This window comes from Tympanuchus pallidicinctus, unplaced genomic scaffold (genome assembly GCF_026119805.1).
Source record: "Tympanuchus pallidicinctus isolate F22 unplaced genomic scaffold, pur_lepc_1.0 scaffold17, whole genome shotgun sequence".
Lineage (NCBI taxonomy): Eukaryota > Metazoa > Chordata > Aves > Galliformes > Phasianidae > Tympanuchus > Tympanuchus pallidicinctus.
In genome coordinates, this window is record NW_026294690.1 from 8,285,820 (window position 1) to 8,313,620 (window position 27,801).

The window sequence follows — 27,801 nt, forward strand, 5'->3', positions numbered from 1 at the left end:
GAAATATGAAATTGTATTGCTGCACAACTCATGAAAGTTTTCATTTATAAGTAGAATGAAGTTGCTTCACCTCACTGTGAAAAAAGCCTTACGTATACTGTCATGAAGAGCTTCCTGCATAGCTAAGTCCTTTTGAATACAAAACTCCAGGAATAAAAATCCTTTCAGAATATCATACAGCATCTCTCTGGTATGTAATGTTTTTTGAAAATTAATTTGTGATGCATTTGAGTTTAGAAAAATTAACTTAGTTCAAAATAGCTATGCGTGTTTCCTTCCTTGGATGGATGCACTTACACTGGAACGTGGGTGCCTTACACCAGACTAACTCAATACAGTTCTACTTGATTAAACTAATTTTGAATAAAACATGCCTATTTCAAAATATAAACTTTGCCCTTAGGGATATTTTTCTTAGAATAATTCATCAGGAATAACTACGCTGGAACAGCTCTCTGCGTAGATACCCTCAGCGATTTGTCTTTTTGTTGGAACTGTGCTAGCTGTGAGCAAAGGAACAGCCACAGAAGACCAGAAGGTAAAGGGATTTAACCCAAATGGCATACAGCACTTGCATTATATCTCATTTCCAAAATTCAGATGGATAACACAGATACGTGGGGCTTAGAGAATGTAATTGCTTTTTCCATATTGATGAAACAGCACGAGTCCTGAGATTCTACCAAAAAATGCCAACCGATTTTTAACATCTCAGAGTAAAAAGCACAGCTTGCCAGCTCCTAGACACAGTGGAGAGAGAAATCGGGAATAGAGATGGAATCTAATTTACAGAAACTTCTGCAACTAAGTTTTAGGAGAGAAGGCTTAGGATGAAGTGTAAAGGCAACTTCCAGGAAAGTGAGCAATCTGGAATAACAGACACAAGTAGTATTCCAGACAGTGCTGAGAATTACATTCGTGTCACATGGCTTTACTTTCTTTCTGGTTTAAAATCAGTATCAGTGATACTTCTGAATGAAACAAGGCAATGTTTAAAATATGTCAATTTACAGATATGCTTGTATTCTACACAGGTCCTGCATTACTTTCAGAAACAAACAGAAACCCTAATTAAAAAATTAATTTCCATCAATTCTAGATTTGTATTGCAATACTTCTTTTGGAACCAAATTATCATGCACTGAACTAAGAATTTGCTACAAGTTTCAACACAGCGTGAAATGTGGAAAGGAAGGAGGAAGAGCTGAAAAAGAAAGTTCTTCAGGTAAAGATATTTCTAGAATAAAGCTACCAACTGGGACCTTTGTGGTTGCAAATGTGCACCTTTATATCCATACTGAATGAACCCTCTTACCTTGCTGCTTTTTGCGGCACATCACAGTGAAAAGTGTTGCAAACGCCGAAATGACAACTAAAGGGACTGTAATGGCAATAGCTCTTATTGGTCCAGCCCATGGAGAATGCACTTGGAGAAACAAAGCAGAATTAGGCATGTGCTTATTAAAAAACATCAATCAAATCTTCACACTCGGAACATAAAACTGCTGCAGCACAGGATTATCAGGAATTTGGAAATGTACAGTAAATTCAAACAACATGTTCTGCTCCATTTTAAAGAGGTTTTATGCTACTTGTCCTGATAATCACAACATTAGAGCAACTAACGTCAGTAACAAGAGCTTTCTGCACACAGAACCCTCATGATGGGGGAGTGAGTTGTATTTTTAACACAATACACAAGAGTCATTTCAACTGTTGGATTTTCATTCCAGAGAACTCAAATAGTGGCTTCCCACAAAGACTACAAAGACTTTACATCAGTCCATTTTGTCTATTACCTTCATCTAAGGCTATGCTTTGGGTCTGCAGTTACACTGAGAAATCCTCATTTAATTTCAGGCCAAGCATTCAACTGACAGATTTTTCAGAATGCTTTATTTCATTTCAGGGCTGAAGCACATAGCCAGTAACGTGTTCAGGCTGCTCTCATAGTTTCACTACATTACATCCACACTGCTGCACGCATTGTTTGTTTGCTACTTAGGTACAGATTACAAATTTTCATATCTATAACAAAAGTGATGTATCCACAACTACTTCCAATTATCTCTTGATCTAAACTGTACTAAATGTGAATAGAAATGACATAGAAATGCAGATGTGTACATACAAGCGTGCTCTCTTTTCATCAAAAGATCACAGCACATTTGCATCAGCAGTCTACAGTCAGTGAATAGATATGTCAAATGAACATTTATTTCCAATGCAATTACAACAATCTAAATTCATAAGGCATACTACTTAAAAAACAATATTCATACCTGGTTTTAGTGCATAGTGCATTGTTTTCCTTGTTGTATTAGTGTCATCGACCAGCTTTGGAAAGTAAAAGTTGAATTTTATTTTGTGGAAATTTCATTTCATTTTCTGTAATACTGAAACAACTGTAACAGCTTCCACAACCTGATGAGAAACTTACTGTTCAAAAAGTTCCAGAGCACCAAAAAGTACTAACTAGTGAAATCATTTGTCTTTGGCAGTACATAGCTTATTCTCCTGATACTAACTTTTACATGTATCGTCATCCATCAAAAGAGACTTAACTTTCAAGTATAGCAGAAATTGGCCAAACTTTATAATTCCAGTGAAGAACCAAAATCCAAGAATTACTCAGGCTCACAATTCTACTTGAAGGCACAAATGAAAAAACTGTGCATTTAGAGAAGCAGAACTATGGAAAGGTCAAGAACAATGTAAAACCTTTACTTGGCCAAGGTACCTCAGGAGGGATGCCTGAAGTTACTGAAGACTTGGACTTTAATTTCACTTAATTCCTTCATGAATGTACTCATTCTGCTGTAGTACAAATGACTCTGTAAACATTACCTCGATTATATAATCCCCTGGAGTTACATTCTGAAGAATACAACTTGTGGTATCTGTGTTTTGATCCTATATCCAAAAAAAAAACAAAAACAAAATACTCTGCATGACACACACACACTTTTAAAATATAACGTAAAATACATTCATATTGATTTAGAAACTTAGGGTGCTCTTCTGCATTAAACCAGCTCAACTAATTCTCTACTCAAGTATGCAAGGACTGCAGTCCTCTGCTTGCAGAACTAGAATATGATCAAACATCCATTTGAAAAAAAAAACAACAGTTTTCAAAGGTTGTCCACTGAGATAAAATTTGACATTGAAAAATAACCGAAGCTAAGGAAAACAATGCAGCAAACTGCAGCCCCCATAGGAAGACATATGCACAGCTGTACAAAATCACAGAGAACCAAATTCTACAGTCACACTGAAATGAGCAGTACCTTGTGACACCATCTCGAATGGGTAATCTGTTCAGTGGTAAAATTTGGCGTGGAGATAAAATCACATCATTGGAAGGAACGTTTAACAAATGTAATAAGATGCAATTTGAAGTATTAATCAGCTGTATGGCCTTCAAGAGCGAACAGCCTCTTCTCATCTGCTTACAGTATTCAGCACCACTGAGCACTCAAGTGTTCTTTTTGATTGATGAGTGCTATCACAACACAACAGACACTTCCACAAATAGCACCAAACAGTTTAAAATCTTCAAAGTGATCAAATTTTGTATTAAGTTTCCATAAAACCTTAGAACATCCATTTGAATGAGTTTTCTGCTTTTGAGAGTTGCAAAACACAGTGACATACCTGTTTGCAGGTCTTTTGCTTGAACAGCCCTTCATGTTTCAGTTTGTAGTGAAGAAAGTAATATCTAAATCCAAAGTTGTGGGGAGCATGATCAAAAGAGACTTGCATATTGAATCCCTGCTGGGTAACATTCAGATTCCGTGGCTTCCAGTCTGTCAGAGAAAACATTCATAAACTGGCAAGTGACTCTTTGAGAGCAGTAACTTCTTATAAGTATATAGAAAGTATTGTTTTACTCACAAGGTTTGCAGATGAGGTTTTCTGGCTGTAGCAATAATTCACACGCTGAAAATAGAGGTAAAAGGATTAATGACAGAGCATCCACATGCTGTGCTATGTGAGTATAAAAATAAATTGCAAAAGAAAGGAGTTATTTCAGCATTTTAAAGTCAGCACTCTCATTTCTTTTCCAGTCTGTAATACACCCCGAGTGAATATATTTTGCAAACTCACCTTCTAAGTTACGATTCAAGCCCTTTCTCATCTTTAAACGAGATAGGTTCAGTAAACTGAAAACAGTAATTCTTAGCAGGACAAATACCAACACTTTACCCAAATTGGTACTTACAGTTAGATTCTATTCAATTCTATTTAGGCACTGATGACTTTATTCAAGTTTATTCTCATTAGCCTGCAATAAGAATTGCTAATTGCTAAGTAATTTCGAGAAAGTCAACTTGATTTGTTGCTTCCTCATTTCATATGCATTTACCCATACCTACCCTCTACACTCCCATTTCTGAAACTGATCTCAAAAGCAGAAGCAATTTGAGCTTTTTCACAGTGCCCAGTGAGGGGAAGAAAAGAAATGAACCACCTTCATGAGTAATCCTGCTGCAGGCAGATCTCAGGCAATTATAGGCCTTTCTGAGACCCTCCCTCTGGTAGGTGGATAACATGAATTATTCACTACAGATTTTTCATTGCAATTCAAATTCTTTCCACTTAATACCCAGATCTTTCAAAGACTGTGTCAATAACTATCTTAACCCAGACTCCTCTGACTTTATCATGTTCTACATTGAAAGCTATTCTTTTAATCAGAAAAGCTATTTCTGAAAACAAAAAAAGGAGGGGAAAGGAATGACACTGTATGTATGCAATACTTACGTCGAGTTCGGAAAAAAAATGGATGATAATTGCTTTCATTTTTAGTGGATGGAAAAGGCACAATCTTTACAAAGTAATCTGTTTCAAACTTCAGGTTTGCAAAGGGATTAGATTCCATTCCCTACACAAAAAGACAAGATTGAAAAAACTTTAACTAAAGACATTTTCTTCAGTATTAGCTCACAGATCTGCAAACATGAGTATTAGTGAATCTATTAAGAAACCTTTCTCTCTCCATCCGTTACAACATTGACACGAGGAAGCTTCACACAGAGCTGGGATGTGGACTTGTTACAGATGTGCCACCTCTCCCCCCCAGTCACCCCAAACAATTTTGTGACAGTTTCCAGCCTCAGGAAAACTCCTAAAGAAGGGGAGTAGATCCATCTCCAGTCAACAACTGGTCATAAGAGAACAACGTTGGGAAGTAATCTCCATCCTAGTAAACATCACATTAATTATATATCTATCTAAATATGTACACAAATTTATAAACAGCACATAAACACATTCAAGACTACACAAGCAATAGTGAAGCATTTCTTGAAAAAAAGCACTTACTGTTCTTTTAAAACTTGGGTTCAGCTGCTTTGGATCTCTTAAAACCATCTGCTGACATTGCCTTCCCTCTGACTTTAACTCTTCAAGTATTACTCGGAATCCTCTCAGATATTCAATCCCTGCAATATTTCAAAATGCATTCAGTGATATTTTATGTGATATGAAGATAGTTCAATTTCTCTTCACATTTAAATCCTAACCCTCACACGAAATACGTTTGTGTTTTAATACTTGTGGTGACATCAGTACTTCCCACATTGCCTATCTTGCCTATTTAGAATTCAGTCTCTGGCAAAGGCTGTAATTACTACACACCTGTGTAATACTTAGAGCAGAGGGACTCCCATTGCAGCTGAGGCTTCCAAATTATCACTGCAATACAAATAATCAGTTCCTTCACCAGCAATACACTTAATAGTAACTTTGTACTTCCATGATTTGCAATGCAATGTAACAGTTTGCTAGCAAATTACAGAAATACATCTTTATAACATATTCACACAGTCTTCCAACCTTCGGTTTAAAGGGATGGCAGTTATCACCATCTCTTTGTTTCTAGAATATAACAGCGTAACAGAAAGCTTGACTTAGAAGGAATGGAATCTATTCCAGTGAGTGCACACGTCCAGTTATTTTTAAGTGATGCCAGAACTACATCCATTGTTTTCAAGCTCCTCTCACACAACCAACTCTCAGCACAGCGTCTGCATTTCTTTGCAATGCTCTCATGGTGGGATTACCAATTAAATGACTAAACTGAGTCACGGTGATAGAAGCATCACAGCACAATATCAGTGTGATGCTGTGACAGATTTGTGATTCAGGTGTCAAAGTTACTGCACAGTTCTTCAAGACTGATTACCATTACTCCACCTAATTCCATATATTAAAGAGAATTACATGTGGCAGAATACACATTTACCTGAGGCACAGACACCATCTTCATAAGGTAAATGCCACAAAAATCAACACAGATTAACCTGGCTTTACCCTAGGCTTGTCAGAAAGAAAGGAAGGGTGGAAAGAAGGAAGGGAGGGGAGGGGATGGGTGGGAAAAGAAAAAAGAATTCTTCTGTTCCAACAGATTTTTTTTTTAATGCTTTATAATAAAAGAAAGAAAATGTTTTATACTAAAAGAAAGGCCATGCCCAATGTGTTCCTAATGCTCCATGGAACAAAAGCACTGTTTGTGCTTACATGAAGGCCACAAAAGCGTCCAGTCTCTGTGTTACCCAAGATGTTTCAACAGCAGTTCTGCCTTCACGCTTCCCAGAGGATTAACCTCTGATCAGACAACAGAGAACACCAGAATTTGTTTCCCATATAGTTCTGATTCATCCAGTCTGCAGCTGAAGATTACCAACTGGTTTCAACCGCACACTTCTACAGAATTCAGGGTATTTTTCACATACTGCCTTAAGCTCCAGCAATTAATCATTACTTGCTCTTACAAATTGAAAATTTTCAAACCAACTCCAAAAGCAGGATTTAATACTGGGAGGGCACAAAGAAAATTTCACTGGTACACTTATCTAAAGTGTTTGACAGATCTATGCCAAAAAATGTATGTCAAGTTCAATAAAGGCACTTTTTCAGCTGCCACACCTCAACACTTAGGTTGTCATCTTACCACACAAACTTCCCACGTTATTTAATTGTAAGAAAAAAAACTTTTTGAGGAAGTATGAACCATGACATATCAAATTGGGAGACTGCTGTATGAGTAAATGAGCATTAATCAAATGTTTTAATTTCAAAAACTATACTGTGCTTAACTCTAATGATTTACTTGATACTGAAAAGCACTCAAAGACATGAGTACAACTCTTTTAAGCTCTTTGCAAAAAGAAAAGCCACAGTGAACTTCTGTGCGATAGGGAAGATTTTCATGGCTGCTCCCCACCTCACTCTGAAGCATTACAAAGATTCTGCCAATTTGTAGCACTTTGCACGCTTCTGAGACCAACTTCTTTGCTGCGACAGCTTGACTGTGAACGGTAACAGTGAATGAATTTCAGGTCTGGTGCTACCTCTGTAACTTTACCCCAGAATCCTTTATTTTCATTCCAGTCAAAGCAGTCACTCTATCAGCGGTTACCAGAAAAATGTTGTTTTTATTAGAGAAATCATTTACCTTACTGTTAAGAACGTATCTTCTCCGGTACACCTTTCCGTTAGCAGCTTATTTAAAGCAGCAGTTCCACAAAGCTGTCAAGAATTTCTTTCTTAAGCAGTTTTCTTTAATGCTTTGAGCATAATTTAGTCACATTAACTGACCTGAGAATTCATTACCAAAGACAGGATGAATTAGTTCACTTTCCTCTACTACTTACCAATGGCATTTGCTGTCCAAAGTATTGTGACTGCAACCTGTTCGTAACATGCATACTGACTGATGGTTATATTCTGCACATCTCCAATCACATGTTTACCCACTGAATTCAGGTAAGGAGTGCAGTCTGAAAATACAGAGATAAATTTTAATAAGAAACATTAAAAGTAAATTTTAAAAGAAACATATGAGTTCGTAGAATCCTTAAGAGTTGGAAGGGACCTCTGAAGGTCATCTAGTCCTCTCCTCTGAACTGGGACATCCACAGCTCAAAGCCTGGTCCAGCCTGGCCTTGAATGTCTCCAGGGTCAGGGTTTCCACCACATTTCTGGGCAACCTAATTCAACCTGGTTCTTGTGCCACATCAGAGAAGAACCTTGAAAACTATTCAGTTTCCAGCAAGGCCCACATTTTTCCACTTGAATAAAGAAGTCAATTCTCTGACATTTCTTCAAGACTGAGCAAAGTTATGCACGCTATTTATTTTATAAAATAAATAAATACTGTACAGTAAATCAACATGAAGCTTTTGTCTTAGAACAATGAAAAACAGTCCAAAGCTTCAAAAGTCACTGAGCACAACCACTTCGACCAGCTGCCAAAGCCTCATTTGCAGGACTCCTCATATACCATTTTGTAATGCCAGAGCAGCCTGTATCACAGGTTGCAAAAATTACATATTTTGGAACTCTCTAAAGAGTATTTTTTTTCCTCACTAATTACTCAACATGTAAGGACTGCCATTTAATTTGTGCACATACAGTGCAAGAGAACACTGGTGAGTGACCAGGCTCTGATGTCAACAACAACGATGTGAAGTCTTTGAACTGGTGCCCAAGAAGTGCTCTTAACCACAGATAATGCTTGATCTTGACTACTTCTCTGCCACCCATTCAGTAACTGATGATAAATCTGAAAATCCAGATATAATTTATATGGTTTGCACTTGGATATACAGAGTTCCCAAAAATATTAAAAAAAAAAAATCAAGTGCTATAACAAACCAATACAAGAAATCAGAATTTAATTCAGATGTGTGCTCCTTAAACAAGGAAAAAAATAGCTAAGTAAAAAGTAGTTTCAGAAAATGACTTTTCTGCTACAAACAATGATAGTAAGTGGCCTTTCATGTAACTGCCCCACAATTAAAAACAGAACAGTTTGTACAATACTGCTCTTTCCACAAGCTGGGCAATTGGTATTTACTCTGCTGTTTGTAGAATTCTGTTGCTATGAGTGAATGGAATGACAGCATGAACTTCCTCTTCAGAGAATAGAGCATCTCTTTCAATGGAAACTTTGAAGTAACAGCTTTTGCTAGGTCTGGAACTAATTAAAAGCAAGCTCAACATATTGGATCCTGATTGCTAAAATTTCTGGTCAAACGATAATTTGCCAGAATGCATTACAACATAAATGTCTGAGGTTTGACTGCAAGACACTGATTTGTATTTTCAAAGAACAACAAATTTAGAAAGAAAACAACACAGAAAAAAGTGCATGTTTTTTCAGGAAATCACTTATTTTATTTGAATACAGTTGGAATACTAAAACATACAAACATTTGTTGTTCACCTGAATAAATATAATGAATAATCTAACCAACTAATAGGAGAACACAAAACTGAGTTCATTAGAGTTGCTGTGTAGCAAGCTAAGAGCTTTTAAATCATAGCTAGCAAGGCACATTCTGCTTTACGCTGCCTTACTCAATTTTAGAATGTATTTGCACATTATATGAACATTTTAGCCTTGATATCAGGGACCTCTTTCCCTTGTACTGCATAATTCAAATAATAACTTCATTCAGGAAGTGTGCAGTGCCAGCAGAACTTTGAATTAACACTTGCCATTGGTTAATTACAGTTCCTGGTGCCAAAATTAATGGAAAAAATGCGACAGACACAGGGACTTCAACAAACTCCACTGTGTGAAATAAATGCAGGGATCTCCGCTCCAACTGACATTTCTTACTGTTGTTCTTTGTGCAGATAACAAATGGTAACTTGTATGTAGTTATCTCTTGTACAATCTGATGTGCTTAAATTTTCTCATTTCTTTAAGAAGATTAGATAACAAATGAATTCACAATGAAAGATTCCAAATTCAGAAGTTAGCATTAAATTGAGGAATGTAAGGATAATGAGAATGAATTGAGTAGACAACAAAAAAAAAGGGGGCGGGGGAAGAAGGGATGGATGGAACTTGCACTGGCTTCAATGCAAACATTGCTACTGTAAATTGGGACTTTCTCTAGTCTGCATGTTGAGCTTATACTGATGATGGCCACTTATATATTTCCGTGTAAGGTTTTCAATGACTGCATTATTCAACAGAATGAAAACACTCTTTATAATTCTCTGACCAGTAACGGGTGAATGATCCGATAGTGAAACTACTACAGATGATTAGACCAACTTACTCTAATTAGTGAAATATAGGGAGACCCACCAGACTGAGAAGAAACAAACCTAGATTTGAAAGTTGTTTCAGAACTAAAGAGGTCATGTTACTCTTCGAGTCATTTTTAAGAGAGATACTGCTATATATTGACAACTGAGACTGCATACTTGATTTTTGTGAATTAAGTGCAAATTTTCTACTTACTATCATATTTAAAGGTGATATTGAGAAGCCCATTGCTCTTGGTGACAGATGACAGGCCCTGTAGAGAAATATCAAGAAATCAATATGATTTTTTTTTTAATTAAAAAAAAAAAAGCTATTTTGAACATTCCCGCTTTGTAAGCAGTGTTTTGGACAATAACAGAACTCATGTCCTTTTTTTCCTTCTGCTCAGGCACACCATCAGTCAGACAATCTGAACACAAGCAGTAATAACAGATCAGGTTGCGTATTCCTGCCACCAACATTCCCAGCATAACGTTGCTAAGGGTGGTGACTACGTTGGAAAACAGCATTCTGTAACTGCTAATTTGTTTTATCAAATAGTGTTATTGTGCCCTTTGTATCCGCTATAGTTTCTATGGAAATAAAATAGGAGGCATTACTTTTGGAGCAACCTACACATCTCTCACTCTCCCAGTAGGCATGAATACTGCAGAAATCCACTCTTCCATATCAGACACTGGTTAGATCAAATATTTTATGTTCTCAAACACTATCAAAACACACCACGTCTCGCTCAATGTCACAGAAGCTAAGGAGCCATCAGAACTCCCCCACTGCCCTCTGAGGGCAGTTTACCACTACAATGCAAAGAGAAGAAGTTAATAGCATGAGAGGACTCCAACTGTAATGAGTATTGAGTATTGTAATGAGTTAGTATGAGTGAAATCACCTTAGAAAAAGACATAAAATAGCATATAGAGAACAAAAGCAAAGCAGATCTTAACCGTACCCCTGGAAGTCACTTCTGTAATCTCACTTCCTTCTCAGGTGGCTTTTCATTTGTTTAGCTTTGATTTCGTTCAGCATTACACAAGCTGTTATACAAAAATGTTTCCTGAAACTGGAAAGTGTCAATTTTTTTCCCCAAGTCTTAACTTTTCTACTAATATCTTTTCTCTTTTGAAACGTTTCCTGTTTCTCTTAAGCTACACAAAATCCCATTTAACAAACTCCAGCATGATATGAACAACATATGAAAAAAAATGGCAATAATGACACTGGCTTTGTATATTTATAAGTGAGCAAAGACAGATACTTAATTCTGCTCAACTCTTAAGGTCATAGAGCTGAAGCTTTGAGGATGAGAAATACCACCAAGCCCCCCCGCCCCCACTGAAAATCAGCACAATTATTTTCATTTATTTGGTCTTCTATTCCTTATATTTAAAAGCATATAAAAAAATGCAGAAAGGCTGTAGAAATTTGGGAAAGAGTGAGGAGCACCTTAAAATGCTGAACTAGTTAGTTGTCACACAAGTTTTATGTTAGAACATGTCAGCTAGACAGAGAACCATACTTTGGTGGTTATCCTCCAAGTCCTTCCTGCCGGGAGCCAAAGGTGCTTCCAGGAAGCACTCCCTCCTGCTTAAGCCATAAAGTAGGCATGCTGTTTAAATGGCTTATTGCTAAGACAATTTGTTTAGAGCAAATACTTTAAAACTATAAATCCTAATGTTATGGCCCTAGGGCTCTATGCTCTTAGTTAATTAACTACTAACATTGGCCGAATTTACACGCAGCTTTTAGTTTATTCTGAGCATTGCTAGAAAGCTCCACTGCCTGGAGTGTTGTCCAAAAAATCCCTTCGGTCCACATACTTCTACACACAGGGACTGAAAAGGCAAATATTGTAAAAAAAAAATAGCCAAAACATCTTCTAAATACAGACCTGAATACAGTACTGATCTCTAAGCAGATCATTAAAGTTGAAATGCTTAATGAAATTAAGTTACAAACAATCTTGATTGTTAAAAAGTGGAGATGGGGGGCTGTTATTGACAGAAACATTCACTCTCACAGTACATGAGCTTAAAACACAGAATTCTGTAGAAAACATGAGAAGCAAAATCCAAATCCCTCTTCACTATTGGGCAAGTAAGTCTGAAAGAATTTCCATCACGGAACGCATACCTCAAGGCACAGAGATTAATGTTGGAATTGTTCCTCAACCTACATCAACAGCGAAGGTTAAGATCCTAAGATATCTTCAATTCGCACAGCTCTGCATAACATTAATGCACCTCATCTCCTGAAGAATGAATGACTAACTCACCGCGCTGATAAGGCATGTGCAGGCATTTCACTTCCAGCCTCCATCCTTCAACGTGAAACAGTGTGACTATTCATGAGAGACAAAGACTATTACGCAAAGCTAATCTCTATTTTGTTTGTTTTTGTAATTTTCTTTGGCCTACATACGTGGTACATTCTCATCAGTGAAATGCACCTACAACTAATGCTTCTACTCATTACTGGTCTGGAGAGGAACAGATGTAGGCCTCCATTTCCAGAAAGAAATGCTAAAGAAAACATTAACAGCAGGAACTGTTTGTGTCAGAGAAAAGCTAAATGTAACTACTGCCAGGCAGCAGATACAATGGAAGTCAAATACAACAGAAAGAAAATAATCTGACTCACCTTTATTGAATGTTTTCCTCTTCCTTCTAATTTGAAACATACAGTGCTTCACGTCCATTGTCAAGCTGCAAGTACTATTTCTTCCATATATGTTTGACAGCTCCCGCCAGAGACGGACTAGGCAATCTCAGAATCACCTTCTGATAACTGCCTTTACAAACAACACTTACGTATACTTCAACATTAACTTCATTTGAGCAAACTCTCCTTCACTCAAGAAAGGCAATTCCATGTGTGAATAGGCACTGACAGGCCGCCACTTAACATCAGTACCAGGAAAGGAGCCTCACTAGCGCTAATTACAGAGATCTGGAAAAGGTAGGAAATCACTGCCCCTCAAGCAGAGCCTTGTGCACCAGACCAAAGCAGCAATTGTGATTCATCTTTGGAATCTTGCTGATCCATGCACACATGGTCCTCATTTCACGCTCCCCCAAGGCAAACTGAAGGGACAATTGTTTTTGAACCCTAACATCAAGACGAATAATCAGTGTTTACCATACTCACTGCTCAGTAAACTGCAGGTTGTACATTTGACATCTGCTATTTTCATTTTAAAGCTTTCTCGATGTTTTCCAACAAGATATTTTCTATTTCCACAGCCATCAATGCAGATGAATTATCTGTGTTATTCATATGCCTGCAGTTTGGATCACTCCCAGGAGAACACAGCAAAATACAAAACCCGCCCTCATTTTTGCTCTACAACCACTGACCATATACTCCACTGAATGCAGAATGAACTCTAAACCCTGGGTAGATGGCTTGGTACCATTGCTTCTATACTTCTGGTGTAACTGATTATTCCAAACCAAAATGTTTTTCATATTTCTATTTATGTATCTACCACATTGTATGCACATACTATGGGAATAACATTTGTCAATAAAGCAATTCAGTGACAGCTGAGAGGTAGGTTTTGTTATAAGTGAATTTATGTATCGATAAACTTCTTGGTGCCAATTTCTGATTTAAAGCTAATTCTTTCAGCTTCAGTTCTTTGTGTGTTCCTTATTACATTGCTTGCATAAGAAATCACCAGATTTAGATGGTTTTTGCTGTTTTTTACTGTTTCTTTAGAGCCACTGCACATTAAATTCAGCTGCAGAGGAACTGCAAAGACTGTGTCCTTGTGGCATCTGCATCCTGAATCTGCTGAGATACGAGAAGCAGAATATTGCTTTTACTTTGTTACAAACTACATATTGGGAAGAAAAAAAAAAAGAAAAAAAAAAAAAAAGACTCATTCAGGAGCATTGAAAAGAAATGTCAAAAAGCAATCGCATCCATCCCAGCACTGAATGCAGGAGTAGTTCAGACACCCCAAGTGCCACAGCACTATTTAATTCATTGATGCTGCAGAACCCGATGTTATATGCTCTCACTTCCCTTCCCAAGATTACACTTTATAGACAGTGATGATGTAAAGATTTACATTGCTAGGCAGATAAGAAAGAAACAACTACTTGCACAGAGTAGATACATTTATAACATTCAGTCTTCAGAAAAAAATTATCTCTGTATTCCACCAGCCATTTCAGCAGTGATATCATACAAAAATGAAGTGAAAATCTTACAGTTATTGTTATAAAGAAAATTATTGGTAGCAACAAAAAAGATAAACGTGTGATAACTTTCCAGAGCTGTAGGAAAATCCAACAGAAAAGTGTGGGAAATGAAAAAATTAAAAACGTGGATAAATGAAGGGCAACAAGCATTGGAGTAATGGATTAGAAATCCAACTGCCCAGATACTGCAAGGGGTGGAGGGGTACCTGAATTTAAATGGAACCACGCAGGAGACAGAATTTAAATAACGAATGTGTGAATTATTCTTAAGGTGAAAAGAAATACGTCAATATCAAAAGAAAATTAATGAGAACTTAAGGCCGTGCAGCAAGATGCTCACTTGATGATGCTGATTTTAATCATACGCAAAGTGACTCAAAAAAAGAATATTCAAAAGCTACATCATAACTAGAATGTCACGAGACACCGATGCTAAAATTAGGTGGCTGTGTTCCCACAGAAGTCTCTTCTTTTCCCTTCAAAAGAATCTTCCAATGCTTCACCGCAAATTGTGGCGGTGTGTGTTTTGGTTTTTTTTTTAAACCATGAAAACATGTTTTTGAGTGGGAAGTCATTACAGAAACGAAGTGGCCCCTGTTAGCTGGTGTGCACACAGCATTCCTTGAGGAAATCTCCCATTCCAGCACTTTGAGCCCCAGCCACCCCCAATTTGAGCACATACAATTCTGCTGAAGTCAGCGGCATAATTACCTCCTGCAGGCACACCTAGTTTCAGCCACCTTCTCCATTAATGCTTTCACTTCTTTTCCTGCAGTACCTCAAACTGTCCTCAAGTCCCACAAGATGCAGTTGCCCAGGTCCATCCTCAAAACTCAGAATAGCAGGCTTCTGCAACTTTAGGGATCTGTGAACATTGGTCTGAGTAGGCAGAAGCAGAGACTGCAAACCTTTAATTGTATATTCTTCAAGCCCATTGCAGTTCCTAACCCCTCAACATCCCTTTACTTTCAATCCCTCTGGTAGAGAAAAGAAAAAACTACAGCCAAGCATTGTTTTCCTCTGAAGAGGAAATATATGAGAATCTGGGAAATAAAACATTCTCTTAAAGGAACATGGAATATGTATTTCCCCAAAACAAATTTAAGAAATGCATAGTCCTTTTGACTCAAACAAACAGAAATGTCTCGGCCTTTCTCATTAAAGATCATTAAAATGTCATTAATTTATTTTTTTTAACACAAAATCATGGCATTAACCATGGTTTTATGGTTGATCTTCCAAAACACAACTTCATTCGGTTTTAACATATTCTTTTGCCATTTCAGCTTGATATGGTTTTCTTAAGCTCCCCCCACCATTAAGGGGCAGGGGGAATTTAGCAGCTGCTGATGTCAATCCTATCAGAGGATGACGTGGTCCCTAAACCATGTGGTGTGCTTGTATGACAGCCAGCTTCACGAGGGTCCCTAGGTCTGCTATGCAGATAAACCTTTGCTAAGAGTAGACAATAACTGTGTCATTCAATGAATTACTATTACGTGCCTTTTAATTTTATTGTTGAGGACAAGTTTTCTTGTAACTTCATCTTTGCTAAGTTCAAAGATAGAAGGTTCTACCTCAAAAAACAAACAAAAAAATCCCACATCTTCAATTTACTGCACTCTTGGAGACACACAGTCTTAGAAACTGAACTTTAATTCTCACTTCCATAGATGAAATATACAGGCAGCACTAAGGAAAGCACTGTATATTCACAGGAGCTCATGACTGTAACAAAATATATATATTTTTTTTTTTTAAAGTGAGTTTTGCATGACAAAGACATAAATAAGCCAAATACTTAATTCTGGGGGATACAGAGCAAGGCAATTTAGCAGTAACTTCACTCTACTGATCAGAGTACCACAGAACTTGTGAAACTTTCAAAATAGACAAGATTTGGGATTGTTCCACCTTAATCCCTTCTCTGAAGTAATGCAATTATTTTGAACACAAAAAAAAAAAAAAAAAAAAAAAGCCCACCAACTTTTCTTGGGGATTTAGAAAAATACAATTGTACTCATCCATACAATTCTAAAGCTCAGGGTTAGTGAGCAGTATGATTCCATTCCAGGAACGATCACTATTTTGCTTGCCAAAATCCTCCACGTTCCAGCTTTAAAGAATCTTTCACCATTCCCCCAACAGAGTTTTTAATACCTCACACAAAATTTGGTTTTGCAGGAGATGGAGTGGAAAACAATTTCATTTGAAACAATACAAGCATCCCTTCCCAAAGTCACCGTCCTTGCGAGGCATCTAACTTAAAAAGGCTCTGAAAATGAAAACAACTAGGTGGGGATCTGCTCCATAGCAATACAACCATTTCTTTGGCATTAAGTTCTGTACAAAGAGGGACAGAAAAATAATAACATACCAAGAAGTGCCACTTTTATTCTGCACTCAGCTGTGTTATATAATCTCCTCATCAAAAGGGGCAGATTACTGCATTTTCAGATCAGAAAGGGCATAATGACTGTATCAGAGTCTTTCCTTCTTTAAATATGAATGGAAAAGCAATTATCATTCCACTTGTACTGTGCTTACAGCAGCAAACACAATTAGTAAAAATTATTTTTGCTTAGAAGTTCTTGTACATCAGGGAAGGTAGCAAAATTAATTACCCCTGCCTATAAATCTTCCCCTTTCCCAAGAAGGCAATCAAGTATTCCTCCCTTTCTTCCTTTCACAAAGCAAGTGGACAAGCTGAATAAGCTGGCTTCCTGCAGAGCCAGGAACACGCCTCAGCCATGCTGCCCTTCCTTCTAAGGGTGTTAAAGGTAAGAGCTTTGATTCTTTCTCAGCTATAAATTGTTCCCACCTCCCCGAGCCAAGCATGCAAACGGAGATTCTTATTATTGAACTATGTGCTTTTAGCAAATAAATTTCTTCTTGACACCTCTGTCTAGTCCTGGTCGACAGCGATGAAAATTACTCCCACAGCTTAAGCAGTAACACAATCAGCAGGGCGGATTAGAGGGTCCAGTGCTTGCTGTGTGCTGGATGATCCACATGGCTGAACTTGAGACACATGCAGACATTTGGTGGCTGCAGATTTAAAGTTTCAGCTGCCAGGGAATTTATACACTGCTGGTTAGTCAATATGGAGCACAGCCATAGAATCTGCAGCCAAAAATCCTCCATCTGAAATGTGTCAGAAGCATACACAAAGCTGCACAAACATTTCTGGCCCACCTGAAGACACTCGGAAGCAGTGGCACCCAACAGCACCGACCCCTCTCCCCAGCCCCTCTCTCTCTTGCAGCCACTTGGGCAGAAGATTTGTCAAATGGTGTCCAACACCAGGAACCAGAACACAACACAACCTCACAGAACACAGCTTTCTAAGGAGGCCGTTTCTCAAAATGAACCACCAGTGCTGAGCAAAGTTTACCTCAGATCTCACCTGGTCAGGGCAGACATCCCTAAGCACGCTATGCAGCTGCCCTTCTCACAGAACAACTTTGCTGTGAAAAATGGACAGAAGACAGAACACATTCAAATGTTCCTACGTGCTCAGTATTTGGAGCTGAAAAGCACTAAGTGTTGCTAAGTTTCATTGTTGGAAAAATATCAAGGAAATGCATGTGTTTTAAGTATATCTGTACTGGCAAGCTCTTTGGGCCTTATGTGCTATTGAATCCCATAAGATTTTTAACTACTAAAAAAGGAATCCAAATACAAATTTTAAATAGAGATTTAATGTTTGGAACGGTATCGAAACTCCAGTCAGTTTCCACTAATAAAAGTTACAGCCTATGGATATCACACTTTGTAATACACTTATATAAGTAAAATAGTTTAAGAGATGCTTTTTCCTATGCATTTAACATTAAGTGCTTTTGAAAGACAGCCAAAGCAAAGGTTGCACGTTCTGCCCATGCAGTAAGTGGCTTGTTCATAGCCACTATTTATTAACTAGTATGCTAGCACACTAATTACTAATTAGACTACTTGACACAAAGCACATATTGCTAAAACTCACTGTCACACACCCCCTCTCCCACAACTTGCTCGGGCTTTGAATTGTGCCATTGGTGCCAGGTGCTTAGCTGCTGTTTCAGGTCTTGCAATGCTTCATGAAGGATCCCAGAACCTTGGGGCACTTTCGATTTCTGGTGCAATAGGTTAAAATCAGATCTTCCAGTTTAAAAAAAAATCTATTGCAAATAAAATCTGCATCTTGCTTAGTTGTTTTGTTTTTGTTTGTGGTGCTGCTGGTGTTGTCTCATTTATCAAATTATTTTAAATGATAAATTTGCATAACTCATTAGTAAGTAATATGAAATCACACCTTGGGGAAAAACAACAGGAACCCTCCTATTTAATGCCTGATGCACACATGAAAACTGGACATATGGGCCCACTCTCATCACCTGCGTTCTAGAAACATGCAGATGTAATACTAAGGAACATGGCTTAGCGTGAAACAGTGGTGGCAGGTGGATGGTTGGGCAGGATGATCTTAGAGGTCTTTTCCAACCTTAATGATTCTATGATTCCATTCTATGATTCTGAGGTTCACGACTGGCACAGAGCACACTTAACCTCAGGACAAACACCACTGTTCTGCTGTTCTAAAGAATTTCCTCTGCATTCCACAGAAACAGCGCCAATAAGATCCAGACTCATTCCACACAAAGTCCTCAGAAGAGAAAGAAACCTGAAGAAGTATCCCAAGTTGCAGTTTCATCCACCTCTCTCTTCATTTTAGAGCACTGTATCACACAGAGAAAGTGTGGTCAAGTGGACAAGTGGAAAGCAAGCCCTCAGCGAGGACAGCAGTCCAACATATTTTCTCACACAGCACCTACATCAGGCCGAGCCCATCCAGCAGCACCACGCGAGGCACTGAACTCCACCAGCACGGCACACTCCTTATTAGCACATCACAGACCACAGCCCTGCACATTCCTGCAGTAATGTGCACTGAAGATAAGGATGGAGGATGGTTGTTAAGACTTAAGACTGAACAAAGATGCATTTTTAATCTCTTTCCCTCTCTCTGAAATGCTTTAGGTACTTTGTATTGTAGTGCTGGCTACTGAAAAACAAAGCGCATGAGCACCATGTGCACCGTGTTCTGAACAGAACAGTCTGGTGATTCTCCCTGCTCAGAGACTCAGGAAACACAGACTCATTTCCTGTTTTATCCATACTTTCTACTTACAACTTGGAGGAATTTAATATCTTTTATACCTCAGCCTCCCATCTGTAAAACGGGATAGCAGAATTTCCTTTCCTCTGGTTTCTACAAAATAATTTTAGATAGCAGTGAATTCAGAGAAAAGATTTCCATTTATACTCTGCGTATATACACTTATGCTCTGTATTTATGCCCTCTGTATACAGGACTCAGCTTTCAGTTGATGTCCTTTGGTGATATTCACACAAGTAAGCTTTATGACAAACTACAGTTTCAACCTTTCCCCACTTTAAAAAGGGAATGCATTGGTTTTACTTTTTTTTTTTTTTTTTTTTTTTTTTTTTTCTGTCTTCGTCCAAACAACAAAATATTTCCAAACTACCTGAGTTAAATTACAGGTCTTGACCCTATTAATGTTTGTCTTTCAGTTTTGCAGGGATGTGAAACAAAACAAAACTATGAATAAGTAATTTCTTGACAGTAGTAAACTGCAAGCTAATACACAGAAGCAAAGGCTTGACTGCAGACACAAACAGTTTTCCACATTAGAATGTGTGGATTACTTGCTTGAGTTGTTTTGATTGGTAATAAGGTGCAAGGTTAAGTTATTGTAATAGTATCATCAGGATAGCTGGTAATGGGAGTGCTGATAAGTTTGACAAGAACTATTTGAAACCTGAAGTGTAATCCACTGAGACTTAGAAAAGATTTACAAAACTAGTATGTAAAACTTTTAATGAGAAACAAAGGGGACATGCAGAGTGGTGACACACCGAGCCTTCGCAAGGCGCCCAGCCCAGCCCACCAGAAGCGGGGGGCCGAGTCAGATGAAGCAATCAGCTGCTCCAGTTTGGGTGACATCCGGCTTTCACTGCAACCTTTTGAATGCTGCCATTACCTCCTTTTTTCTTCCACATTAACCAAACCATAGAATAACACTAATTATTTGAAGAAGAAAGGGCTGAAAAATTATCTATTGCATCTAAAACTCACAGGGCCAGCACTGCATGTTTTCTTCTCATGTACTCTTCTGACAACTTCCTTACAGTCATGCCAGGTTAACTTTTTTGCTGCAATTAATCTTAAAGCCAAATGCAGTTCTACTGCTTTTCATCTCAAAATCCTATCTAAACAAACTGCAATCAGTCTAATGCAGTATCTACAAACCATGGAACACTCCTGTGTCCCAATAAGTATGTTTTAAAGAACAAAATATACCATTAATCTGATCGGTTCCAAAGTTTTACAGCCACAGCGCACCAATGCACAACAGTATGAAAATGAAAACATTCTGAGTATCAGGATGTTAGTACCTGCTAAAGATTGAGACATAAAACACTTTTCCTGGTTATAGTGTCTCCTGAACACATCCATTTTTATGTTCAATTCTGTGAACAGCACAACATTTTCAAGTATTTGAAGCACATAAAATATACCCAAGACACGAAAAACACAGATACTCAATCTAACTGCAGGAAGCAGTTTGGCCATGGCACAGTAACTTGTCGAGCTGCCATTTACTTGGTGTGCAGATATTTCCCTGACAATACCTAACTACTAATCTTTTCAAGGCAGAAGGAATAAGGGATTAATATTGAAACAGAAAATACTAGAAACTACCAATGCTGACACAGAACACTATTAGCAGAAAAAAATATCTGAAAAATGTTGATGACTAGGATTTGTTAACAAAATACTTCTGTTGCATTGATGCTCACAGTGATTTTTTCCTGAAATCAGAGATGCTTGCCCCAGACCATGGGATTGAAGTGATTTGAAATGGAAATATTTCCTGTCCGCTCGCTGCCAGTTTCTGTTCCCAGAGTGATATAACAGATGACATTTGGTACAATAAATTCTTTTATTAACCATAAATTTGAGACTGCTTCAGGGATTTGAAGTGTTCGGTTTCATGCTGAAAAAATGTAATGTTATCCACAGACCATCAGCATGTGCAACAAAAACAGAGCCACAGGTTGGGGGACTTTGATCAAACCATGAAAAAAAGTCTCCTGATTTTAAAAATACTTGAAAAGCATTTACAATAACATTTTAACCTTTTATGTTTTCAAGATACACACACTAACTGATCTTTCTTTCTGCTGGAAACAATCTTTTCTAACAACAAGAAGTGCCCATCTCAAAAGTTCATGCACGCACGAGTTCCCTTCTAGTGATCATCTCGTTTAGGAAGCCAGAAGTACAACACAAAATTTAAAAGTTTAAGCATTTATAGGCACAGATTAAAAAAAAGAGTTTAATTGAACCTGAACTTCTCTAAAACATTTACTTGGCTTCCTCTTATCAAAGTTAAACTGAACACATAAATAACCAAACTTAAGACATTGAACAGAAACACTTTGTCTCTATTAAAACAGAATTACATCACTGCCCTAAGTGCAAAAACCTACTGTGTTTCACCACGAGTATAAATGCTAACTTACAAGTGAAAAACTACCCGGATGTGACTGTAAAACATAAAGGTGGAAACAATTCCTTTCTGTTGCACCAAAAGCTAACTGTACAGGGTGACACTGCACCTCTGAGCGCCCATCAGCTTGCCACTACCAGTCTGTGCATACTGCTGCAGCTGAATGGGGAACACCAAACCATAACTAAAACATACACAGTGAATGCCATGTGGCCACACTGAACAATAGTTACCGTACCCACCAAAGTTGTTAGAATGATACCGGCTTTGTTCTAGCATTATTTTGTGGCTTTGAGTCCTGCACATACTTCCAGAATGTAATAAAAAAGAAAGTTCTGTCCCTGCAGCTCATTCTTTAGGAGCTGAATGTCCCATTTCCAAACCTCTGCATGACATTTCACGGCCAGTGGTCCTGACTGAAAAAGAACCCCAAAACTGAATGCACGACTAGCGAATTACTTTTTCAATTGCAGCTATATGGAGAAACCTAAGCTATCCCAACCTGCATTATTCCTAGCTGATGAATAAAAGATAAAGGCTTTGTTCCCATTGATGTTCTGAAGAAGCATGGAATAACAACTTTTCACCTGCTGCGGGTCAGGCTGGGTAAGGTGTTCATTGGTGGGTTTTCTGTTCTGATTTGATGTGGTTAACCTACTAGCCTTGCTGGGGAAAAAAAAAAAAAGGGTATCTGAAGGTAAAGTTAATTACTGAACACCACCAATATAATTTGCTGGAAAAAAAATGTAAACAATAATGCAAAGTGGTAACTGTTTTGGAACAGATGTTACTGATATTCTTTGAAAAGCATCTTAGCAAAACATTTCCGTTGTTAACAGAAAGACATTAGATACGACTTGATAATTAAAGCAGCTGGCTTTACATTTGGGCCATCACTTGGTGGGAATTTTAAAAGTATCCAAAGGGTTGCATGGAACATTGACTTAGGCACAGAGTGAGCCCCAGCAGCTCCTGGCTCCCTGCACAGCCCCAGCTGCTCCTTCGTGCTGCAGCTCACAGATTCAGAGCAGACACTTCACACGAGAGCCTGGGGACCTCACTTTGCCCACACAACTGAGCTGACCCAAGTAGTGAAGGAAAAAGAAAATGAAAAAAGCTGGGATACTTTCCATCCAGAAGGTCTGAGTGATGTGATTTACGATGCAGCTCGCAAACAGGTGCCTTAGCACAGGTGGGGATGGAAGGGCAAGCACCAACTGGGAGGAAGCAGACGGTAGTGAAAACTTCTCCAACCAGCTTCACTGTGAGTCCATACAAAATGCAACTACATCCCAAGCCACAAAAGAGAACAAATCCTATTGAAAGTTAATGGGAGTTAGGGTACTCCATTCTTTTTCAAAATCCCATTCCAAGCTTCTAAAGACCAGCACACGCTCACAGGATCAACCTGAAATCACCCATTTATATCCTACACCTCTAAGACTTGGAGGGGAAGCCCAGCACAAGCTTGAGACCTTTGCTAACAAGCTTTGCAATGCAGCAGTGCTGCCTTCCCACAGCGCGTTTAAAGCTCATCTGGACAGAGCAGCCTTTATGCTCAGCACAAATTCCACGACTTACCAGTTCCAGCTTTCACCCTCATTTTGTTTCTGCTGCCTATAATTAGAGACAAGTCCAGACAGAGATAACATTGATCTCCATGGAAATTTGAGGAACACGAAGCAGTGAGCACAGGCTTTACAAGGGTTCTGGGGCAAAGCACAGAACAGCACCTGGGCAGCTGGGGCAGGGCTGGCCTTTGTTACCTGGGCAGCTGCACACAACTCGCCTCCAGCACTTCTAAGGGAAAACCCATCCCTTCAGACTTGCTTACACAAGGAAGTTACCACTACGTGACAAACCAAGATGTAAATGCAGTAGAAATGCTACAACACACTACGTGGGATGCTCCAGCACACACCCACACAACACAGAGACCGAAGGTAGCTCTTGTCAAGAAATCCTGAGCATCAGACATCACCGTGTTCGCAAACTGTGAGGGAGTTTGGTCCCCAGCAGCACAGCCCTGCTGATCCTGGCACTCCGCTCACTGCTCTGGGTCAGTGCTGCTGCCCGAACAGGACCAAATCAACAGACAAACCAACCAGCTCCCAGAGCTACAGGCCTTCTGTATTTGTAAGAAAAGCTGATCAGAGTGTTGGTTTCACAGGTAAATGACAAAGAACATATACAGGTCCGCAAACAGTTTGAATTCCTTCACAAAATAAAAAGATAATAGGATATAGAGGGCATATGACTATTAAAACTCTCTTAAAGTTGTAATTTTTTATGCTTTCTGAATGTAGGCCAGTCACACCTGGAATATCTATCTGAGCAGCTGACAGCTTCTAGTTGTAACACTTCTGAAGATTCACATTTGGACCCACACGTTCTCAGGTGATGCTTTTACTTGGTGAACTAAATTTCCATGTAAATTTAATCCGCATAAATTAAAAGGTCATTTTTTAACTGGTAGAATTGAAGCTATAAGAAGGGGACATTTACAAGTCAGATTAGTCTTTGGAATCTTATGTGTGAGGAGATGAAACTGAACTGCCCTATGCATACCAGTTTCAAACACAGAAAATGCTCTTAACTTCACTTATCCCCAAATTTTACCCCACTGTTTGTTTTTATCTTAAGAGTTCCACAAACTTAAAGAAAAATGTTAGAAATACACATTAATATTGCTTACATTCAAAGTATAAAGCTCAAAAGAAGCTTATCTTATAAAAGTAGGATGTTGGGTTTTTTAAGTGAAAATGAACTCGAGGTTCCCATGTCTTGGTTAAGACTAAAATCCTCCATTTGAAAACACAAAGCAAAATTAATTAGAAAACACAGTTTGAGTGAAAAGTATTCTTGCAAGGAGTTCTTAGAAAGGATTGCTTTGAATGCGTTTGATGCTGAGGAGACGCCATAACTTTTCTTCACACAAAAGCAGTCATCAGCAGAGCACAACCAGATGTTAAGATTTCTTTTCTTAGTTTCTGTAAACCTCTGTGACCTCCCCCAAATTAAAAAAGGGAATAGCATTTTTAAAGCCACAGGAGCTATCATTAGCGAAGCATTCTAAGGATTTTCATTAATTCATAGCCAGCCAACCAGGAATTTTCCCACAGCCGTATACAAAAAAAGTCAGAGAAGTCACTGATTGCATGGTTGGATTTGAATGTAGTCAGAAGTAAGATCAGAAATATCTCGTTCCTCCCACTGATATAAGAGCAAAGAAGATAGGGAAGGTCAGAAATTAAAAACCAAGTCTGCCCACCAACCACGAGGAAAATCTGGCATTTCCATATTGCAGAGAGTGTAACAGTGAGCATCACGTACAATTTGGTGGGGAAAAGAATCACGAAGATAGATAGAAATGAATTAATTAGCAACCTTTAAGCAGGACATGCTGTCCCACGCAGAACTGTATTCTCATGTCCACCACAAAGCAGCCACAAGACTTAGAGTGATGCTGTCTGGTTGTTAACGTATTCTCACAATTCATAGCAATTTATGAGTTCATATACATTCACCTGCAGCCCTCTGAACTCTGCTTGCTCGTTTGTCCCGTGTAGTTTCTGTCAATCACAGACAGGAACAGCTTGTTCTTTCAATGCTAGACCATCAGAATACAAACAAAGGTCACAAAAAGCTAAACACATTTCAACAGCACTTCCTTTGGAGGCATGACGGTGATCTGCCCTGTACCAGATTTGTAAGGAAAAGGCCAGGTGTGGCCTCAGAGCCTGCTGGCTTGCAGACTCAAAGTTGCCAAGAAGCCAACACATCTGTCAGCATGGAGGCCACCACTTCCCAGCCACCTCTGCATGCTGCCCCATCGCCAAGTGGTTCAAATTTGATTCAGGTCAGTCATGGATGCACACAACTGCAACTGTGCTGAATTAACCAGAACATGCATTTCAGAGCTTACACTCTCAGGCTGACAGAAGGAGATAATGATACCCGATCCAGCATGAAATCTCCTTGGACAAAGCTCTCTCACACATTTTTCTGAGCACATTAAAAGCTGCAGAATGAGTGATGAGCCCTACTGTCTTGCTGAATAACAGCCCAAGACCACATGAACAAGAATAAAGGTTGCTTGTGCACCTAGAGCTCCAAGTTTCTGAAAAGTGCAGAAAGATCACAACATATTCAACAAATTCCTGTGACATATATTCTACTCAGGCACTACTGACAGATTTTGACACTTTATTGAAAGCTTTGCCCACTTGCAACTAAAAGAAAGAATCCTACTGCTACTTCTCACTTGAGAAGCAGCTCACTTGGACAACATTTCCTAGGGCTGTTTGGCCAACCCTACCAATGAGCACAGGCCACGTACCAACAGCACTGTTAGCATTGGACACCAACAAAAAGTTGTGAGACACAAAGCTGGGTAAGCAGAGAGGCGTTACAAAAAGATGTAGCAAAAACTCAAATGCCATCACTGTAAAGCAGGAAACTCCAACTTCTTTCTAAAACAGAAGTCAGGGCCTGCCTCCAGACATGGCCAACCAAGGTTTGTGTTCAGAGTGGTTTCAAGTCACATGTAAAAGCACAACTGCTAAGCTAAAAACAAAACCAGTTAATAACCTGCAGCTAGAAAGTATTTAGGAGCTTCAGGAAATACAGCATTAAGAAACAGGTAGAAACAGATTCACTGACAGTTTTATGAATTCTGGTGGCAAGTGAGAATAATTCATAAGACAGAACATGATATACAGAGACCGAATGATGAGTGGGACAGCCAATGGAAGAAACACTGCTTAAGTGTATTTTCCTCTGTTCCGTAACATTTACTATCCACACATACAGAAGTTTGAGACCACTTCCAAAAATTTTACTTCTTTATACAACAATCCAGTAAAGGATAGAAAATTTGGAGAATCATCTCCAGTTCACTCAGATATATTACTTTATTTTTTAAATTAAAAATTAATTTGTGAGATGTACTAAGTAACAAAGGTTCAAGCATGCTGAACTATCTATACTTTGGTTTAGCTGACAGACTTTTGGATAATTCAAAAAACTACAGGAATGAGCCTATCCATTACTAGCACAACACAGTACTCAATAACCAATTAATTACATATTTGATGAAAGACTTTAGGGGAAAAATAAGTTTTGTGTGTCAAGTCAAGTTGGCTCCTCTTGAAGAGATCTGATAAGGACAAAGAGCTAAACCAGACAACTGTGAAACACTACGTGCATTAGTGGATAAAATCCTTTTTCCAAGCTAGCACATAAGCTGCCATAGAGTCTCAAATTATCATAACCTAAAATATTTGAGATGTACTGACCTAGCCATAGTTCCTTATTTTCAGCTACACTGTAGCTTGTATCTTTTTCATAAAATAATTTACAAATAACATAGGGAGAAGGACATAATTTCAATCTATTTGATATTACTTGTCTTTTTATAAGTGTGATGCATTTATGAATAACGTTCACTTTCATACATAAAAAGTCATGGTATAAAAACATCAACGTAAGAGTTTCAGAAAAAATAATGTATTTCAATGATGCTTTATTATACTGGTAGCAGTGTAACATATCAGTGTGTTTTAAAAGCAAGAATATTTTTATTATTATAAATTAAAAACTCTATTTGAGCTTAATGTTTCTCTAGTAATGCTTCACACTCCTGTTATCTCGCTGGCTTCCAAACAACATTGTAAATTTATAGGTAAAATTCAGCCTTTGAGCAGAATAAGGCGGGCAAGTTTACATCAAAGCTCTGTTTCAACATCTTTAGACCAAAAGACAGCTGGTCCTTATTAAACACCCTTTAAACGTTGCAGCTTTAATTAAGTAACATCCATCTTATATTAACGTTAACAAATAATTAGCTAAAGAAATCTAGTATCGCCTAATCATGACTGCTTAACATCTTTTCACCAGTGGGCTAGGAAGCATTCGTCTATTAAAGAACTTGTTCTTAAATAAGCAT

At 38.3% G+C, this 27,801-nt stretch overlaps 1 protein-coding gene across 5 annotated transcripts in view; it reads right to left on the reverse strand.

The window, feature by feature from the left end:
• IL17RD (interleukin 17 receptor D) overlaps positions 1-27,801 on the reverse strand; it is a 57,665-nt gene that overhangs the window by 6,618 nt on the left and 23,246 nt on the right. For all 5 annotated transcript variants that reach the window (XM_052678972.1, XM_052678973.1, XM_052678976.1 and 2 more), the window contains 9 exons: positions 10,268-10,325; positions 7,662-7,787; positions 5,329-5,447; positions 4,768-4,888; positions 3,898-3,942; positions 3,658-3,809; positions 2,848-2,913; positions 2,283-2,337; positions 1,316-1,426 (listed from right to left, as the gene is read on the reverse strand). In XM_052678972.1, coding sequence (XP_052534932.1) covers positions 1,316-1,426; positions 2,283-2,337; positions 2,848-2,913; positions 3,658-3,809; positions 3,898-3,942; positions 4,768-4,888; positions 5,329-5,447; positions 7,662-7,787; positions 10,268-10,325 — 853 coding nt within the window. The remainder of the gene's footprint in view (positions 1-1,315; positions 1,427-2,282; positions 2,338-2,847; positions 2,914-3,657; positions 3,810-3,897; positions 3,943-4,767; positions 4,889-5,328; positions 5,448-7,661; positions 7,788-10,267; positions 10,326-27,801) is intronic.